Below are 21,253 nucleotides of genomic sequence, written 5' to 3'. Positions count from 1 at the left end.
TACAAGTCGGAATGATATACCATATTAGAGTACTATCTGTTCTCATATGTTGTCTATTGTGTGGTTTTATGACAAAGTCTAGAAATAAGCCATTACCTACGTGTTATATTGAGCCTTTATAGTTTAAACTGGAGATCAAATAGCACTTACGGATTCATTCAAAAGACAACAAAGTGTGTACAAAGTTTATCGTTTATTGTAGTTGTGAATATTTTACAACACATATCCATCCATGGCTTGCAGACCTGCTAGTTGACTCTGTGTAATTCCACATCTGTCATTGCCACATTTTCACTATATCTAAAGGACATATCTTCATAGCCAAAGACAGTGGCACATACATGTATACCTTCTTGTATGAACACAGCCAAAACAATGTATATTATAGAATCTTAAATTGAGTTTCCATATACTGTAAATATAGTTGTGTGAGACAATTGTGTAAACAAGTTTAACATAAATCTTTTAGAACAGTGATCCCACTAGAACACTTATGTCAGTATCATTACCACATACAAAAGTGTCAGCATGCTTTAACTCACTTTGTGATTTACATCACACTTTCCTTGTTGGCGTGGTACTGTGGTAAAAATAGCCTCATAATGAAGTTCTTTTAAAAATTTGACAGTTGAACAAAGCCGACAGGCAACAAGGCCAACATCTACAGTGGCCAAAGAAGGTGAGGTATGACTAAAGATATTTTTGAACGGTGTGTCATGTTCCTTTTCTGTCATTTTTACACGAACACTACATAGACTACCACTATGTTATAACATGTACACTTTGCATATAGGCTCTATTACACTACGTTTATAAACATGATCCTTGTATCCATATACGTATATACCTAGTACATTGTTTAGTCTTTCATACATGACACTGTTCTAATAAATAGTCTAATATATATATATATTTACTACCCAAGTACAAAAGACTTTCTCTAACATGTGGTACAGTTAGCTATCATCTTGAAATAAAGTAGACCAAGCTAGACATATTTTCACGGAGCATTAAGCAATTTTACATGGAAAGAGAAAAGAACAAAATGCATATTTTGTTCAATAGCAAGATACTGAAATAGACATGAAGTAAAATCACCATTTGTGGTCTTGTTATGACTTCTCATCTTAGATGTATTTCACTGGTTTTCTTTAAGCATGTCCAACAAACATTCTCTGAACTTAAGGTTGAAACTGTGCTCAATTTCTGGCATAAACTGTCACTTTTATCAAAAGGTGTTCAGATTTTCAAAAGATCTGAAACTATGAATTTCACTCTCAAGCGTCACACTACACCATACAGGGTACAAGTGGGTATTTACACTTCAAGAAATGTTAAACTTAAGAAGTTATCATCATAGGGACTTTCTAATTCGATCGCAGCTGCATGGCTGTTATTACATACACCGGTACAACAAGGTAGTACAATAACAGTCACAGTGAGCTACTCTCCAAGCAGAGGTTGGTGGGGAAGATTGTGACCTTTTTATCATATGCTCCGCGAACAAAAAACGTGGCATATGATAAAAAGGTCACAATCTTCCACACCGACCTATGCTTGGAGAGTAACAGTAAGCTATATAAAGTAGCAGTTAGTCCAACCTGTTCAACTTCTTCACATTGCTAGCACCAGTTTTTAACACATCGTCTCAGCTCTATCAAAAGGTTAAACACATAGAGGCTGCTTGTCTGTACAGGCATTGTGCAGGTATGTACAAATGAGTCAGTTACGAAGAGGACTTGAACATCAAATTTTCTACTTGTTTCCAGAAAACATAAGTACTAACAGAAAATACTAGGTTTTGAAACCAAAGATATATCACAGAGTTCTGTAGATTTATGTTCTTTTGACACAGGTATTTGTAAGGGATAATGAAAGTGTAAGAGAAGGCAATGGATCATATCTAACACAAAAATCTCTTCCATATGACTACAGGGCTTTTTGTACCGGTTTATCATATCATTGCACCAGTTCTCCTGTACGAAGACTAAGTTAGAGATACAAGTCGTACAGAATATCCTCAGGAATCCTGCTTTAAGGAGTTGATCCTGGCACATATCTTGAGGGCGGGGCCCAGCTTCATGTTCATGGCACTCATGAGATGGTCCTCCTTCAGCAGCATCAGGGCCTGCCCGTCTATCTCCTGGGAACGGAACTCGTCCGCAAAGTCACTACAGCCCGGCAGGCTGCGGATAAACTCCCACACCTGAGGGAAACACGGAGAAGGGATTGTCTGGTTAGACAAGCAAAAACTGGACATTTATATGTAGCCTCTAGATTCTCCTGAACAGAAAACTAGACAGAGCAAATCCTCTTGGTGGACTAATGAAACTTATAGTCCAGGCGATGGGTACAGAAATTGATCAGAATGATGATGATAAAAGCATGAAACTTGGCACAAATACAAAATGTATTGTGCACAATGAATTGTACACAGCCTCTAGATTATCCTGAACAGAAAACAAGAAGGAGCAAGATGATGGCCATGCCATGCCAGGCCTTGGGTGCTCAGATGATGATATAAGCAATAAACTTGTCACAAATGTTGTACACAACATAGAAACCATATCAGATGTGGAGCTAATACAAACTGTCCTTTATATGGTAACTGTTGCTAGGCAACTTGTCTTTTATCAATCAGTATCTTAGAATGTCAGTGGCTGCTGTTTGTACTTAAAAACAAATTATAATACACAAAACATCAGATCTAATTTTACTGTATCAGACAAAATTAAATCCTCAACAGTTAGAGCTGGCTATTTTGATACGATCTCCAACATTCCTATCTTCAACTATAGGACTCACCTCTTCCACACTCCACCTGGCCGGGTTGGGGTCTGAGGGACCCAGGTCCAGCTCGTTATCCGTGCTGCCAAAGCTGTTGTGTCGGTTCACGATCCTGGACGGCGAGGACAGGGAGGCGCGCGGGGACAGCTGCTCGTGGGGAGGGCTGAAGTCCATCGGTTCTGACATCTGCACGTCCTCGGGTTCAGGTGACTGAGGAAAAACAGTCCATTCTTAGGGGCAACAAAGTCCTTGGTACAAAGTAGAGAGTTTGGTGGCTGCTTGTCACTTACCTCAGGGCAACACTGATAAATACTAGTACTTTGAACTGCAGCTAGGTGTTAGCTGCTGTAGTTTGAAGAATAAGGTCCCAAACGTACCTGACTTTAAATCAATTCCAGTCATGAACCCCTATGAGGGGGGACATTAAGTCAGTCATGTTTGGGACCACATTCTTCATCCTGCAGCAGCAACACCTACAGTTTGTAACTGTAGTGTGCAGTATTAATTACTTTATAAATGACTATTAGCAAGTGACTTCAGTACATTTTTAAAAGAGAACATTTACCTAAAATATGCTTTTGATAAATTTGAAATGCACACATTTACAAACCAACATGTACATTTCTTGCATTACATAAATGCATACATCAAATCATTAAGTATAACAAAATCACATGCAGCTTACAGTAACATTACTTACCAAAGAAGCACTGTACAATCTCGACGGCGAGACCTCGCTGCCTGATGTAGACTTCCGGGAGGACGATTTTCGCTCCCGTTTCTTCTTGGAGATGTATCTGCTGGGCTGTTTTGGCGTGAAGAGGCCGAGGCGCTTGGTGCAACCAACATTGTAGCGCTTGGCACAAGCCATGGAACAGAACCTAGCAACACAGCAACACGCCACAAGTCAGTGAGTAAAAGTACATATCTATTGTAGGATGCGTGGAACCAACTAATATCTATTGTGATCCACTTTTAACCCAAACAGATACTTTGGGATTTGGTTTGATTGTAAACACTTATGAATCAGATTTGTGCTAGCAGTGACAGCTGCTTGCTGTGAATGTTATGGGGAATGTTCTGATTTGTGTGCTAGGACCCCTTTCCAGTAGACGACAATCACTGAGCGAATTTCATTTGTGTGTAATTTAATTATCTTATTGGAATATAATGTGCGATACAAAAAGTATGATTTGAAAAGATAACAAAACACATTAAATTCGTTTTTCTTTGTGAAATTTGTGTTAACAAGAAGGATTAAAGAAATACAGTGTGGGAAGATGCTGTGGATGTCTAAGGTTCATGGTCTAGGGACGTGACAGAAGATCAGGAACTGATTCAAGTTAAAAGTGAATCAAAAAGGAGTACCAGTCAGTTCCACTGAAGCAGAGAATTGTGAAAATCAGGAGAAAATCCGTGCCAACCACTGACAACACCGACTCAGGATCAGTGTTCAAAATTGTTTTCCCTGGTTTGGTGCCAAGGTGTTCTCTCTCTCTCTCTCTCTTGTTGACAGCGTTTAGAACAAGCAAAAACAGTACTGGTGCAATGACGCTGTTCTACATAAAACATCACTGTGTTTTCAAGTGACATCGTTGAAAATCCACTTTTGATGATGCATATGTATAAACCCAAATTTTTCAGAAAATGATGTAACATCTACTAACATAATTCCACCAGGGTACATAATTCCACCACCCTGAAAAGATACGTCCCAACAGATCTACAACCCAATGTCCCCCAGTGTACGACACTCCTGTATATCTAAATTGTTCATACATGTACCTGGGGGGTGCTGCACTAGAGATCTCTCAAACCCACTGTGTTTCAAAGAGGCGGATTTATGTACCCAGCAGATAAATGCTAATGGAGGTTACTCTATGAAAAGTCCATGCTGACTACAGTGCGGAGTGCGTTCTGGTGACAGATCTACGGTGACAAAGTGGAGAAATTTTGAACACTGCTCAGGATGCTGCTGCGAACCTGAGGCCCGAGCTGGATCCCCGTCCTGATTGGTGGCAGCTTGGATAGCAAAACAAACACAAGCTTGAGTAACACACAGGAGGAACTGGCCAGACAGCATATTTAACCCCTTCCCAGCTGACATCTGCTATTAGCACTGCAGATGCCATTGGACAGGTGACCCCAAGTAGGGAGAAGGTTAACTGATGAGAATTGTGAAAAAGATCATCACTACAAGTGACTAACACACCTCTATGATCGTCAAGGTTCTTTCTTAAATGTCATCAATGCATATTCAATGAGCATCCCCAAATAGAAAAAAAGGCTACATTTTTGAAGTGGAACAAATTTATTCCAAGGTGAATTACCAATGCATACCGAACACTCTAACCACCTCGAGTGATGTCCTTCTTGACTTCTGAAGTACAGGCGTGGCCTTAGTTTTTGTTCTGATAAGTGCCTGAATTAGTTTACCATAGAAACATGTATACTGTAGACATCTACAAAAGCCATTTTGATACAGCTGCCACTTATTTTATAAAATTATGTCAACTTGAGACAAGTGTTCTCAAAGTTTAAGAACTTTAGAGCTTCAAGCTCGGTAATACACAGTTCTACAAAATACACAGTTAAAGGGTTTAATTTACAGCATGCAGGGAATGAAATACTCACCTTCTATACCAGCAATTTGTAGGCAAAAACTGACTATGAAGATCATCCAACAAATCATAAAGATGAATTAATAATAGTCATGCTGTGAGTTGAATGGCTTTCAATGGTGGCAAACACAAGCAAAGCAAACTAAAGTAAGCAAAGAAACCTGACAACTACATGGTACTGTTAGGCATGTTATGCACATGTCAATGTTAACCAAAGGGGGAGTTGGGCATAGCAGGGATGTAAACAGCAAAAACACGCTTCACAAAAAACATGGTTGTACTGATGAGGTTATGCAACATTCATTCGCAAAAGTTGACCATATTAACAACTTATGATAATTTCCCCACACAGATAATCCAATCGGAACCCATATCCCTCCACATGGCAGACATTGATAGGTGCATAACATGAACAAGTACCTTTTTGTATAGAAAATTAACCACCTTTTGGATCCACGGAACCTGTACTGGTAATCCACCTTGCCACAGAACTCACACTTTAACAGAGTTTTGTCCTGCGGCTTCTTGGGCTTCTTGGAAGGCTGCTTGCCATCTTCAAGGGAACAAAGTTTTCTCATGAGTTTACCACATGTACAGACTTAACCATTGTCATAACAGCATAATTCTGTATGCTGTAAATGCATTTTTGATTTCGAAAATGAAAAAAAGAATTGTATAAATGACTCGTTTTAATATAGACATAATAAAACACAATTTTGTATTTTTAGGGTGCAATCTAGCTCATTTCTTGATTCATCACTGATCCTGACCTATCCTATCATCATTAGTTTTGATATCTTTAGTTTTAACACGAAACATGACGTTATACAGAAGAGATGTGCAGTTCCAGACCGACCTGGAGAGTGTATGAGCAGTGCACTGCCGTTCTCAGTGCTGGGTCCTGCCTCGGGGGCCGTCAGGCTGGCCTGGGGACGCCTGGACTCCACCAGGATGGAGTTGTGCTTGATCTGGGACAACAGACAGGATGGTTACAATGTGACTGATCATACAATATATCATCTATTCAGCTATGCAGTACTCAGTCTTTCCATGGACACTGATGCTGTTAACCAGCATAGTTGGAACATCAAATATGAATAACAAAAGGCATTTGTATAAGCTTCTTACATAAAGCAGATGTTAAATTTGTAAAGATAACATGGCTGTCTGTAGGAACCGTCCCAGGACGGAAAGTTGATTGGGACAAAAACTTCACCCCGTTTGTGTAAAAAATCTGAATCTACACATGGGCTGGAGACTGTCCTGAGATACACCCTTCTATTCTAGTTAGTTTCTGAACCAGTTGCAGCTGTGATGAACACAAATAAACCCAGATTTAAAAGAAGACAGTAGGGCTCACATTGATTTGAGATTTTCATCCTCCACGATGAATAGACACATGGGCAAGACCACATACGAGAACAATACTTGTAGAATGGATGGTGAGAGGCCCTTTGAGATTATCACAAAATGAGAAAAAAACAATAGTTTTAACTGAAAGATAAACTCACAGGGAATGGCTGTGGGCCCTCCTGTATAATGAAGCCATCTATAAGGTGGGTGAGGATCTGTGGCTTGACGACCGCTCGTTGCGGCTGTTGTTTCTCCGTCGGAGGTTTGTTCAGGGCCAGCGGTAGGTCACTGCTGCGACTGGCCGGAGGGTCATCTTTTGGGGGCTCCGGGGACTTCATCGGATCATCGGGTTTCTCCGGAGGCGCCGTCTGTTTTTGAAAATGGTAAAACAGTATGATGTTACAGTAGTATAAAATGGTATCAGGAACTTCAACAGCAAAATACTTTATGACTATATATGAAGGTTACATCAGTACATTTGTGGTGGTAGAAACAGTTCTGGACACTACTGTTACAAACTTATCATTCCTGAACTGTAGCATGGGTCTTATCGAATGGGGGAGGGGGCATGTGCAATATATACATTACAAAATCTCTGTCATACTGGGTATGATAAGCCAGGGGAAGGTTATGTGGGATGAGAAAATAAAAGATACCTGGAACAATACAACACAGAAGGGGAAACCATGTACCTAAATGACAACATCTATCTATCCATTGCCAATAAAATGATACTCTCGGCATGGATACAAAATACCTTAGTAAGAATACAATCAACTGAAGATTTTCCTTACCAATCCTTTCGGAACAGGTTATAAAAAGGCATTTAAGGACAGATCAAGAGCAGCCTCCTATGCAACAAGCAAACCAAGCCTCATCTTCCATACTTTGGGGACTAACCAGTAATTATCTTACAGCTGCAGGAAAAAGCTAATTTTTTTTTAACCTACTATTTTTCAAACTTCACTAGTTCATTTTACATTGTATGTCAAAAGGTGTACAGAGTACACTGTATTTTTCCTTGTGAAGAAGAAAAAAATGTTGATTCCTAACTTTTCATTCCATCCCTTATATCAGAAATGAAATTTCCCCTTTTGATGATGCACTGAAACTGAGTGGGTGAGTCAATAGTGGGTCACATCATTAACAAAGGGGGGTTCTGTTCTGACAACTCAACAATACAGGATGCTCCTGTCCCCAGTGGGGAAATGGATGAGCCCATTCTTATTCAAAACCTCGCTGATCTGGAACAATGGGCCAGAACAAACAATTCTGAGATACGGCGGAACAACTAGCCCTTAACATATCTGTTTGTTAACTGAGAGTAGTGTTTTATGCCATAAGTTGGGGATGGGAGTTTGAATACTGTATTGTCTGGTAAAGAATGTGTGACAATGTAGTAATTGTCAGCTTCTTTTCCTTTGTTCATTGGTAGTTTTCCCAGGCTTTTAATCTTTATCTAGAGCACAATTCTGTGACACGTCTTCTGCATCATCTTGACTCACAGAACAGTATCATTATGGATAAAATGCTGCAATCTATTTTCATATTCTTGAGAATCCCTGTGCAGTTACCGGTATATACATGTACTTGAACTCCTAAATACTACGACAAGTTTTGAAATTGAACATAAGTAGCACAGAAAGTATAAATACGCGCTATGCATTTGAGATATAAAACTGCAAACACAAACAGGCACAATGGAGCACACACACACACATACACACATACACACACACACACACACACACACACACACATGCATGCATGCATGAGCACACACGCCTACTTTTCAAATTAAGTCTTGTGGGACCCCTCCTCCACACACATCCATCATTTTCTCTCCCATGCCCATAGGTAATACAGCTCTTAGTCTTACTGTCACTGTAACTCCATTTTGTTTTGGCGATGGCACGCGGGGCGGAGCCTGCTGACTGACCACAGCTGATGTGGAGACGGGTGGTGGTAGTGACTGCGGACGCTGGGGCTGGGCAGGGGGCGGAGTCAGTCGTGATTGTGGCCCGGGGGTGGGGATCTGTCGCTGGCTGGGCTGCGTCGAGGGCAGCACGCTCAGAGCTGAGGGCCGCGGTCGGCTGGCAGATTGCTGCATGGCTGAGGGCTGCAGTCCATTGAAGAAAACGCGTTCAATGTGTTATATTCATGTTATATGTATGATGGCCATTTCTGGATACATCTCACATGTGTCTATCTGCAATATCAGTTGCATAATATAAACATGCAGCTTTTCCTTTAGCACTCTTTACAAGCAGCAATACGATTTTAAACATACCACACACTCATGTCCAAAAAAGATGTGTATTTAGATAAAGTGTGTTGGCATTTGCAATCAACGTACGTACACCCTGTTGTCATCCACTGTTCAACATGATGTATGCACATTGTACCTTCTAATGCTATACAGTGCACAGGCAGGGGACACAGCAGAAATGGGACCCAGCATTCAGCAAGACATGCAGGAAATGTTAAGGAGAAGGGATGCAGGCAGTGTGGAGACATAATGAGGTGCAAAAGCCAAGCTTTGTATGCGATAATCCTACATGCGTATTGCAGACTGAGGTATTGCAGGGGTGGGTACTATAGCACACTAATGGGGTCTGGCAGACATCCAAGCATAATGCATCCAAACACATGTACATCCCATGGCTGCATGAGCAAACCTTCCATGCAGATGTAAACACAAGGGATTGCATCTATACATGCAACATGCAACAGAAGCAAAGCAAAGCACAAAGCAAGCTGCATTTAATCTGTATGCAAGGCGAGAAGAGCAGTGCGAAGCAGAGAAACGACTCTTTCAGTGCAACAACCAGTCAGAAAAAGTGTTTCAGCAGAATTTCACCTGTGCGACTGGTGAAGGTCCCACTGGCGGCTGCTGGGGAAGGGGAGGGGCAGTCTGTACCGGTTTGTGTGTGGCCAGAGCTAGGGGGAGCGGCTGGGACAGTGGCTGGACATGAGTTGGCTGGACATGTGCCGCCTGGACGTGGGTCGGCGGGACATGCGCCGCCTGGACAGCGTGGGTCGGCGGGTTGTGTGCCTGCCCCGGAGGGTTGTGTGCCTGCATCGGAGGGTTGTGTGCCTGCATCGGAGGGTTATGTGCCTGCACTGGCTGGTTGTGTGCCTGCACCGGTTGGTTGTGTGCCTGTACTGGCTGGGGTGGTGGCTGCACAGGCTGGGGTGGTGGCTGCACTGGAGGCTGGACATGGGGGTGGACGTGGTGGATATGTCCGGATTTTGCCTCTGGGGGCGGTGGGCTTCCCAGACTGGAGGCCCCCAGCTGGATCCCCATCGACTGTGTAAGGAGACAACAGTCACACAGGAGAACCATCGCACATGTGCGCCACCATCTTCTAACGCGCCTAGCATGCACATGCATTTGCAACTACTTCAAAAGGACTTGAATGTTGTTTGTGTCATCTAATACTACCAGCCAAAGAGCATAATTACAAGAATTACACATTGCGCTAGTACATTTAGATATAAAAGCAGTGCCTGTGTCAGTTGTCTGATCTACCAGTAGTGCAGACTACAGAAGATGTGTTATTTTTCTTCACCAGCAAAGTAAATTTAAAGATTGGAGATCTTAATGGCTTAGGATTAAGTTTGCAGTGCAGCCAGAGTTGAGCTACAAACCTAAAGCTAAGTTATCGAAGAAAGATGTTCGTTAGAAAAAAACTGTGAAAGCCTAAGACTTAGCTTGAAGTGCCTTTACCGCCATGTTTCCCTCCTACTATGTGTTGGACCGGTGCATTAAATAACATCAGGGCTAAAAATTTTGCAGGCACAACAGCACCACAACAGTTTTCAAGAAACCTTTTACAGACTTAAGTTTGGAAAAGTTTTACTGTGCCAGACATGGACCAATTTCCAGCCCTGATGGTGCCGTGTGGCAGTCACCTGGACCGTTGGGGAGGTCGGCAGCCTTTGTTGAAAGGTCGGCGACGGTGGCGTGGTTGCCGGCCGGTTGTGTAACGGGGGCCGCGGAACCACCGGCACGGGCACGTGGTGCGGTATGTGTTGGGCCTCCATTTTTGCAATCGGAGGGGAGGGAGCGGTTGGCTTAGGCGATGTTTGCAGGGCTGGTACAGCCTTCAGAGGAAACAACGGCAATCTAATTCTTTCATATGATATTTTGTCTACTACCTACATGTACCTACTGCTACTGACATTTGCTGTAAACCAATAGGGATTTGGGTACATCAATGTAGGGGGACGGTTAAATAACGATAAAGGTGTACGTCGCGTAGGTGTACATAAAAATCCAACAATAGCGACAGGTGTCAAAGATTTGAACGAAACTTCCTGCTAACTGTCATGCCCACCACATGCCGCCTGGTACTTAGTGGCTCATGCAGAAGTTAGGGAAAGCTGAGTTCACCTGCACAGGCTGAGTAGGCCTGGAGTGTGGTCTCTGACTATGCTGGAGGAAAGTCGGAGACGGGACAGTGGTGGGCGTGGTAGGAGAGGTAGTGTCCTGACCGCGGGAGCCCATGTACGAGTGGTAGCCCTCCGGCTTGGGGGCAGGGGGTCTAGACAGGGTTGTTTTCTGCTGATCAGCTGCAGGCTTTGGAAGAGAAGGGAGACCATCGGAACCCTTCCTACTACCATATGGCCACTACAGGTTTTTTTTGGGTACACAAAGGGACAAGGGATTGTTTAAAACACGTCTGTTTGGATTTTAGGTTCATGTCAATCATGCAGAATATAACTGCCATAATGATTGTAATCATATTTCTTTATCAGTTCTATCATTGTAGTTCACAATTACGATTACAAGTTATCAATCTAGAATTCCTTATTCCAGAACATGCCTCCCAGCAAAGTTTATAATCAAGAACATGGTTGGAAATTTATAATCCACAAAAAGAACATGCCTCACACAGCTATTATTTTAAATGACAGCAATAATAACACCTTTTCCAATTTCTTTCTTTTTAAGATTTTTAGAAGAATGTTGATAACATTCAAACCTAATCAAAGATACAGAAAAGCTAATAGTTATCTACATGACTGACACCTCCTCTGACTGGCCTCTCTATGTTGCTTGCAACATAAAATTCGTATTTGGTGATATTTCTAACGTTTTATTCACCTGCACAGCATGTCTGAACGGAGGAGACATTGCCGAGATGCCCCTGTCATGTGTTGGGGAGCGAGAACTGATGTGATGGGCATGAGAGGCCAGGAGGTGTAGACTTGAGTGTGCCTCCAGTTTGGAGACCGGAGGGTCGGGGGCAGTCTGCTTAGTTGGGGAATACTGCACAGGCACAGCCTTTCAAAACAATGAACACAGGGCTAAATCCTGTCCAACAGCACAAAACTGTCATCTAGAATCACTGTGAAACAGTCAGAAAGGGAAGGCCTATCTCTCAAGGCACAAACATGTGAGCTTGGCTTTTTTGGAGGGAGTAAATAAATGCAAGACAGATTTTTTGTGTGGACAGAATTCAGTTCATTTCCTGTCACTGTTACATAATACATGGGAGAAACAAGCTGACAAGTACACACTAACAGAAAGTCAAGGAAAGGAACAAAAATAAGATTGATAACATTGTGCCACTCATGAAGGCTTTTAGTACTTATTTAATCTTAGAGCAGGAAAACAACAAAGCAATTTTTTCTAAATAAAAAACAAAATCTACAAAAACAATTAGGTCGAAGTTCTTATAAATAAAGAGCACAGGTAACACAAAGAACATGAAAAGGAAATATCTGTAAAAGAGTTAAAAGGTCAACACCAACCTTTGCTGAAGAGGGCTGACCAATGGCAATGGCCTGTGGTACCGGGTGTGATGATTGGCTCTTAGACTTTTCAACTGTAGAGGAGTCTGTCTTCTTCGGAGAGGTGGATACCCTCTTCTCTGATTGGTCAAGCTGTTTGGACTGGGAGGGTTTTGATTGGTTGGTGGGTGGGACAGGGGGACCCCTGAGTGGAAGGGCTTGCACAGAGCCCTGGCCTCGGGAAGGTAGCTGAGGTAAAACAACAACATGGTAACATTTTCAGTTGTGCAGTGTATCCAAAATTTAAACACAACAGAATGAACTTTGAAAAGTACTGAGAAATGAAACTATGACTTCTTGAGTTTTATGTCATGATCAAGTTAAAATAGTTAGTATAAATACTGGTATCGCCCAAACAAAAGTAGTGGCCTAAGATACAGTTGTATAGCCGCTGGCTTGGTTGAGCATTTTCACCACTATAACATATTTGCAAAAAAACAAACCTGTTTGATTACATTTGTAACATAAAAAAAAATTGAAATCTTATTCTATACATTTTACCTATCCCAGAATGACACACTGTAAATTGATTTATGTTCATGGGGACTTAATTTCATGGAAGGGAGGGAAAGGAGATGTTTGCAGTGTCTGAAAGAACCATAATGGCACATGCAGAATATTTAACCATTCAACAGCCTCGTCATGTTCAATATCAAGGACATGTAAATATCAAAGCCATATCGGAAGAAATACATACTTAAAATCAACAACAATGGATAAGACCAAGCCTAACCTGAGAAAGGAGTGCAGATGGAGTTGAGGAGGAACCAGTTGAACCAGATGAAGTAGCCGGTCCCAGCGCCAGCTGTGCACTAGCCTGCTGCTGTGCCATGGAGGCCGCCGCCTGTTTCTGTAGCTGGGCTGTCGCTGCCTGAGCCTGGGGAGGGGGGCAGGACGGGAAAACCTCAGTCGAATGTCAGACTCAAATTATAACAGTTAGGTTACCTATCAGTGACCTTGTACCACTGAAATCGAAAAGTATATGATCAAATACAAGGTGGAGGCATTACAAACTGTTTGCATGTTGTTTAGCTGTTGCAAACAATATGAGAAGCGTGCCTAAAAGGTTGGCGCACCATACCATGTGTTCAATAGAGCACACTACAGTACACACAGCAAACAATAGGTCTGTGTCTTTTTGACCTTGGCATAAGACACGACATTGTTGCAACAAGTTTAACTCGTTTCAGAGGAAGATACAAAGGCGAACTTGAGATCACAAGAGCACAGCCACTGAATGAAACATGTACATCAAACTATCATAGATTATTTATGATACTTCCTGTTTAACACTAGAATCTAGATAGTTTGATGGCATTGGAGGGTGAAGTTGGCACGCAACATGTTTTACACTTCACAGGATCAATAGTGAGGTTGTGTATCCTGTTACGTCATGAGCAGACGATGTTTGAGTTTGTTTTGTTTTGTTTTCAAGGGTACTCTTGTCCATGCACTTACTTTAGAGGACTTCCTGTCCTTTAGTACCCCCCTTCCTGTCTTATTCTCAGAAAGCAACAAGTATAGAACCATAGTTATAAAAAGGGTCTGCATGCCATTTTCTCATAGGTAGGCTATTTTTATTTCCCGTAATTCGAAGGGAAAGTTATCTTTGTCACGTAATTCTTAGCGAGGTGACCAAATAATGCGTAATTGCCTTCCTTGATTTTAACGTAATATACGTAGGTGGTTCTTCTGAATTTCAGTGTAAAGTGTTGTCAGGACTCAGGATCGCCCATGCAGACCCTCTTATAAGCTGGCCTGAATACAACATATGCAGAGTATAGTATCATGCTGGGGCTATATTTTATATCAATGCTCAGTACATGTAAATTTTCATTTTTGTCATGTAATACTGTCAGACACACATGTGAATTAAACATACCACAGGGCCTAGACTGATATTTGTTACTGTTACTATTGAGTGTTACAGGTTGAGAGTAAATAACACAACCTTTCGCTTGTCTTTGGTTGGAAAATCCTACCTTTGCTTCTTCCTTTTTTGACACAGGGCAGCTTTTTGAAGATTTGGTCAATAATATCATATGATGTAATACGATGATATGATGGTTTGTGATGTGGAAAGCTTGAATGTTTTTTCAGGAGTGTTTTATTTTGGACACAGGGTAGCTTTTTGAATGTTTAGTCATTGATATAATATGATGGTCTGTGATGTGAAAAAAAGGCAAGCACATATTGTGGAAAGCTTGGATGTTTTATCTGGAGGGATTTACTTTTGACACAGGGTAGCTTTTTGAATGTTTAGTCAATGACATAATATGATATGATGGTCTGAGATGTGAATAAATGGCAAGCACAAACAGTGGAAAGCTAAGAGTATGTGCCTGGCTAGTATGTATGTTTTATCTGACTGACCTGCTGTGAGGCTGCGGCACTCTGAGCCTGCTGTGCCTGTAACAGCACGCTGTGCAGCTGCTGCGGTGTGCAGGTGGTGTACAGCGGCTGTCCCGCCTGCCCCACCAGCTGCAGGGGCTGCGACAGGCTCAGGCCACCTGCGCCGGCTGCCGCGGCCATGCGGGGACCCAGCAGCTGCAGGGCAGCAGGTGTGGTGAGGAGCTGCGCCTGGGACGTCACCGTACCTGACTGGGTGGTCAGGACCTGGCGGTTTGCCTGGAACAATACACAGATGTTACAATACTGTTACCACAGATGTCACTGTTAACATTACACAACACATCTGTAACGGTTTGCATGGAAAAACATGCAGATGTCACTGTTAAAATTACAGAACACATTCTACTGGTCTGGTACACCTGGTTGACTCTATACAAAGGAGGAAAACATACATATCTTATGATTTGTAGATTGGCAAAATGTTTTATACTGTAGAGTAAAAATTGATAAAGGAAACGTTTCAATCTAGAATACCACGATCTGAATATTGGATGGGATGTGCCTGTGGCTAAACAGTTAAGCTCCTGTTTCCAATTATTTGGTAACTTGGAGACCCTGGTTGAAGTCCCAGGGTCATGACATCTCGGTTGGGGCTGCACCGTCTTTCAGAAGGGACACAAAATGGAGGCCCTGTGTTCGAGGAGGTGCCTCGGGCACGTAAATGGGGAAGCGCTAGCAACCCTTCCCTGTAAAAATATACCTGCTACTGAAACAACAAGAAAACTTGCTGCCCTATGTTCCACTTGGCACTAAAAGGGTCTGAATGAACAAAATGAACAAGCTAATGTTGGACACAAACCTGTGTGAGCGAGAGCCCATGCTGCCCGACTGCTGACGACCCCAGCGCCTGCTGCTGCGCCGCCATGTTCTGCAGCAGGAGCTGCTGCTGCATGTACATCTGCTGCAGGGCCGAGTACTGTGCAGCACTCACACTGGTCACAGGCTGGCCGCGGTGCAGGGCCTGCTGGATAACCTGAACCTGAACAGGAAACAGGCATACATTACATACTTCAGACTGGGACAAGAACGAATGTAATGTTTATTGTCTAGACTTTAAAAAAGATGAAAGATGAAGTTGAAAAACAGAAGCAAATAGTTGGTAATAAAAGATTTATTCTATTTTATTTTATCCTATTAATCTGTAAAATTCAATTCCTATAACTCAAGTTCTTAGAAAATCTTAAGAGAAACACAAGGGAGAGGGACACAAAAAAGAAAATCAGAACTGAGTTAAAGAGAGAGAGAAAAGCCAGTGAGAAAGACAGAGAGAGCAAGAAAGAGAGAGAGAGAAAGACCTGTCTGTCTGGGAAGAGAGCCGCTGGGACCTGCTGTACCTGGGAGGCCAGGGAGGGGGCGCTGTGAGACTGGTGAGCTGCAGGAGGCTGCTGGGTGGTCGGGACATTGGGCGACGTCTGTCGGTCGTTCATGACGGCTGGCAAGTGTTTTCTTCTTCACTGTCAATCTGTAAGGACACATATGTCATGGCCAAATGTAAGTACTGTTTAGTAAATAGTGATAGTGCAGTGACATTCTGTACAAGACTGTAACTGTTTTGTACCCTAAAATGATAACTACACAATGACACAAGCACCACACAAATTTTGTCGGTTTTGCAAAATTTTCAGTCTGATATCACATTTAACTCATTCTGAGTTTATAAATGTAGCAAGTATAACGTTATGCATTGACAAGATATCTGTGCATATTCTCTAGCCATTTCTGGAAATTCTCAGTAAAAATACTAAAAAGGACTAACTGCCGGTCTAGTATTGTTATGAAAAAATCTAAACTACACACAGTTCAAATGTAAAACTTGTGCTAGTAATTCAACTACTATATAAACATGTAGCTAACACACATTTGACATTGCTTAGCAAGGTACAATATTGTATGGTAACAATCAAGCAGCAATTCTCAAAGACAGGAGAGAGCTGTACCTCAGTACCTACACCTTCCAGAACTGCTGTCCATCTGTGCAGGACTAACCAGTGTGGTCTTGGAGAGACCCAGACTGTTTAATGATGCTGAACAAATTGAACAGGCCACTAAATCCTTATAGAGGACAATTAGGCCTTTCTGCCAGATTCCCACCAAGTTAAACCTAACGTTGGGGGGAGGGGGTAAGTTTGGCAAGTTGACTCCCACATCAGACATTGTGATGTAGATTTTGAAACACTACCACATTCAATGATGATAAGATGATACTTTTTCTCAACACCTTGTTGACGTTTCCTTTGATGCGTGAACTTCGGTGACCCAGGAGAGAGCACATCCCAAAGAAAGGGTGTCTAGACAATGACGACAAGAGTAAGGATTTATATGCACATTTAGAACATGTTTGCCACACACACACCATTAGGCCTACAGTCCTGCCACCGGGGCAAAGACATTACAGTGTCTGGTGCTATTCAACTCTCTCACTTTGATCACCAGCGCTATTCAGCCTGGCAAGCCATTACAAGATTTGTTTAAGAAAGCCTAGAGGTCATGAGATGGGGTAAAGAGGTCATTAGAAGATACTTGACAGAAGAAAAAGCACCGAAAGATGTTTTTTCCCAAGACTGTATTCTCTAATACACTGTGAAATTTCTATGATTATGAAGGTATCTGTGGGCTTCATTGTGAGAAATACAACTTGAGCCACAGAATGTAGTTTTAGAGACGAGTCAAGAATGATTAAGGGGGGAGGAGGCTACATTGTATGATGGTAAGTCAAATAGGTCATGAGATGGCATTCTCATGACTTTAATCCAATGGTTCCAAATTTGTAACCCTGACTGAAAATCATCACATGTATAAACCAAGCATAACAACCTGAATATCTAAAAAAAGGTTAAAAAAAGCTTCAAGTCAATATTGCATGGAGGAAAAATTACCCCAGCTATTCCTTCATGTTCTAAATAATACATGTTGACCGTACCAGAATGTTAATTACCATCTTTCCCTCAAGCAAAATGTCTGCATCTGATTAGCTTCTACGGGTACTTATTTTCCTTACTTCCGATGCCCCTAGCTATAACAGACATACCTTCTGCACAACATGTTGCAGATATACATCATAACAGCTGTTCCAAACATACCAGAAATTACACACAAAGAGCAGGCGTTTTCCCATACGGAAAAGAAAAACATTGAGGGAAATTCTTCAGTTTATGTAGAATATTACCATGCAGAATAGGAGTGGATTAGGATGTATGTTAGACCTTTCTGGGTGTCACTAAACAAAAGGACCTCTAACCACTTGTTATTTATTGACTATTACCAGTGTTAGAATTTTACACCTTTTCACAGTCCATTACAGCGGTGTGGGAAGACATCCTGATAATTTGTTTACCAGGAGTTCTCGTCATTAGAATGCACATGTGCACTGTTTCCCACAATAAAGGATGGTGTGGGGGTGAAAGTTGGAAAAAAAAGATGCACAATGGGGTATGAATAGAAAAACTTGAACAAAATACTTGGCTGTTATAAATGACTAGTAAATGCTAGTTGAGCCTACATAACATACATGTATAAACAAAGGGCGGAGTGAGCTTTCTGAGTATAGTGCAAGCCCTACCTACACTAAGATTTCTTTAGTCGCCCCAGACCAAAATTACCGGTATATTTTTGTGGTTTGGGTTGTATAGATGTAGAAGCACTCCTAGGTACCCACTCCATCCTTTATGGAAAGGTGAAATTACCACCAGGGGAAAACCTGGAATGATGCCAATCCATCTCCAATCACCTGCACAGCTTTCATTTTCCCTGTGGCCATCCATCACCTGAACCTGCTCAGACTGGCCAAGGAGGTTAACCTCCTTGGACTGGCAGGGTCCAGCCCTGGTTCACCATGCATCTCAGACAGCGACACCTGGAATATTGGACTGTTGGACACATGCAGCACTGTTGGACACATGCAGCACTGTTCCTGCCCAATCTTCTCCCATGCAAACAATTCCTTTCAATTAAAACGCTATGTTCTGTTTTGATTTGGAAATTTTGCTTTAGTATACTGTGAAAAATCACAGAATCTAAATATAAAAGGGCTCACCACCTCAGATTTCTCATGGCAAGTGTCCCTGAAATTATTAGCATAATGTAAACAGGAATAAGGGTGAATATCAATTCTTTGTTTGTTTATCTATTTTACCAGGGGATACATGATCATTCCCAGCCTTCAGTTTTCATCAGACATGCAACAGTATCCATTTCTAGATTTCCATCGTAATTTCAGAATTTGTCAGCAGATTTCATAGGTGGTATAAGTGTTTGCTAGCCTGGGTGCCATGCTATTTCTACCTAATGTAGGAGCCCCTGTAGAAAGGATGGCACCTAGGTTGGGGTACCTTCTCTTGTTCAAACATTACTGATGGTCATGGTGATACTCAATGGCATTGTCAGACAATGGCAGCAAGCTGTACCATGTACCATTTTGATATGACTGATGTTACTTGGTGAGAGAAAGTCTAGTGTTGAATCACTTGCTAATCTCTAGCTTCTGCTGATTACACTGACATGGATGGAGTACTGTTGGCTGGCAAACTAATGAACAGACCAGTGGTGGTCCTTTATGGCTGTCTGTCCACATGTTTTCAATCCAGCCTTGGTAACTGATATCCAGTGGTGAACAAGGATTGGACAAGGACTGTTTCACAAGGCCACAAGGTTTTGTCTAATTATCAAAATAGGTTCTGTTGAAAAGACCATGACGTGATGGTGCAAATTCCCAGAAACTGTGTAGATAAAAAATGTAGTACCGTAGTAGCAGCAACAACAACCTCCAGTCCCCCACCATCCCTTCTAAGGCTTAGAACTGCAAACATGAATCTGACCATCACCATGCTATCTTTCCCCTTCTCTGGTACAATGTGGTAGCCTTTTAGCAAAAAAACTGTATTCTATTTTACAAGGTTAGGCAACAGGGACAAAGTCAATTACCACAAATCTACATGCAGTAGTAGGACATATTCAGCATCATAATCAAGGCATGGACTAGATCTAGAGGGTCCTAAATGCTTCAATTTCCAACCGGATCACAAACATTTCCAGGGACGACCTGGTACTGTCTGACGGAATTGTTCATTACCCATCCTCTGATGACATCGTGCCATCACATTGAATAGCTTGCATTAGAGTCCACACAATACAGCTCATTGAACAGAATTACCATGCAAATTGCCAAGTCAACTAATCATCTTTTGATGGAGGAAAACTAATTGGAAGTGAAAGTCTGAGTCTTTTGTTAGGGTGTGTACAACTACACTGCAAGGTTGTCCAAAATGTGTGAACATTTGATATTATCAGTTGTTTATTATGATATGTTGCGATGTTTTGATATCAAAGATAGGGCAGGTCCCTTGGGTATGAATTACAATTTTTTGTACATGCATATTCCATATTTTGGAAAGTAGGGGGAAAATAAATTCATACAATTTCCTTCTGAATACATTGTATTGAATCTATCCTAGAGTAAGTGGAAAAGAAAAGGATACTGTTCAATATTGTGAAATGGGTTCTTGCACTGAAATACAGATTTACGTCCGTCTGCGATAAATAATGTCTGAGTGTGTAGACAGAATTTCGGGCGGGCCAGGGTTGTTATGAAAATAAGAGGCGTCTCTCCAAGACTCATGTCTCCTGAAACGAAGACATCTTGAGATTCAGAAGGACAGGGGAACCCACCACAGCGCGCAGCAGGCACCAGGCCTACCGTACTATTAGCGGGAAGCAGCCAAGCAAGTCGGGCCGCGGTCTGGCGACAGGGCCGGGCTGTCTCGGCAGGCAGACGGGCGGTAAAGCAGGCACAACCCCCTCGCTTTCCGGACAGTTCTGCGCCCGTTTTAAGAAACATTTAGGTAAGAGAAGGCTGGACTTACCTCCCAGATTTTTGCTGGAGTATCACACTCCTACCTGACGAGGCAGGAAGGGTGAAAATGAGGAGAAAACCCGTCTGTGGCTGGAATCTCGCTGGGTGATTGATGGTCCCCAGTCTGCAGCTTTGTTGTCAAAATGGCGGAAGTGACTTTGGGCTTAGAAGGCAGCAAAATGTAAGGATTGATATTCGTCAACAGTTCAGTCATTAGTATCGCGAAAATAATAATTCTTTACATGTGTTTTTAATACAATATTTATATCAAAGTCCAGTAGTGAGATTATTTTAGGTTGTGGGGGCAGTTTACAGGCACTATTTCTCCGTACGTTTTCACGTTATGATGCGTTTAATTTTCTGGGGAAAGTGGGACATACCATTCATACTATGGGGGTACTTTTATTTTTTTGGCTACGCCTTGAGGAACAAA

General features: G+C 42.1%; 1 protein-coding gene across 11 annotated transcripts; it reads right to left on the bottom strand.

Moving 5' to 3' along the window:
- Positions 1 to 178: 178 nt before the first annotated feature.
- Positions 179 to 20,995, bottom strand: LOC136443327 (polyhomeotic-like protein 2). 11 transcript variants are annotated; one of them, XM_066440517.1, is made up of 17 exons: positions 20,831 to 20,995; positions 16,268 to 16,434; positions 15,772 to 15,951; positions 14,934 to 15,188; positions 13,299 to 13,437; positions 12,522 to 12,754; positions 11,872 to 12,051; positions 11,158 to 11,394; positions 10,677 to 10,868; positions 9,622 to 10,071; positions 8,641 to 8,880; positions 6,920 to 7,129; positions 6,265 to 6,376; positions 5,829 to 5,961; positions 3,488 to 3,668; positions 2,806 to 2,997; positions 179 to 2,206 (listed from the first exon to the last, which is right to left on the bottom strand). In XM_066440517.1, the coding sequence occupies exons 2-17, from the start codon at positions 16,397 to 16,399 to the stop codon at positions 2,021 to 2,023; spliced, it is 3,252 nt and encodes a 1,083-aa protein (XP_066296614.1). In that variant the 5' UTR covers positions 16,400 to 16,434; positions 20,831 to 20,995; the 3' UTR covers positions 179 to 2,020. The 11 variants fall into 11 exon arrangements, with proteins under 11 accessions (XP_066296614.1, XP_066296616.1, XP_066296615.1 ...); XM_066440519.1 differs by having other exon boundaries at positions 5,853 to 5,961; XM_066440518.1 differs by having other exon boundaries at positions 8,647 to 8,880.
- Positions 20,996 to 21,253: the final 258 nt, after the last annotated feature.

Source organism: Branchiostoma lanceolatum, chromosome 10 (genome assembly GCF_035083965.1).
Source record: "Branchiostoma lanceolatum isolate klBraLanc5 chromosome 10, klBraLanc5.hap2, whole genome shotgun sequence".
Taxonomy (NCBI): Eukaryota; Metazoa; Chordata; class Leptocardii; order Amphioxiformes; family Branchiostomatidae; genus Branchiostoma; species Branchiostoma lanceolatum.
This window is presented reverse-complemented; position numbering and strand designations above follow the sequence as displayed.

What these genes read in the sequence shown, in the direction of transcription:
- LOC136443327 (XM_066440517.1), bottom strand. Translation starts at nt 16,399, where the DNA reads ATGAACGACCGACAGACGTCGCCCAATGTCCCGACCACCCAGCAGCCT. An exon ending in GTCAGCCCTCTTCAGCAAAG is followed by an intron (nt 12,052 to 12,521) that starts GTTGGTGTTGAC and finishes TTGTTTTGAAAG; the next exon opens with GCTGTGCCTGTGCAGTATTC. An exon ending in CGTTCAGACATGCTGTGCAG is followed by an intron (nt 11,395 to 11,871) that starts GTGAATAAAACG and finishes AAAAACCTGTAG; the next exon opens with TGGCCATATGGTAGTAGGAA.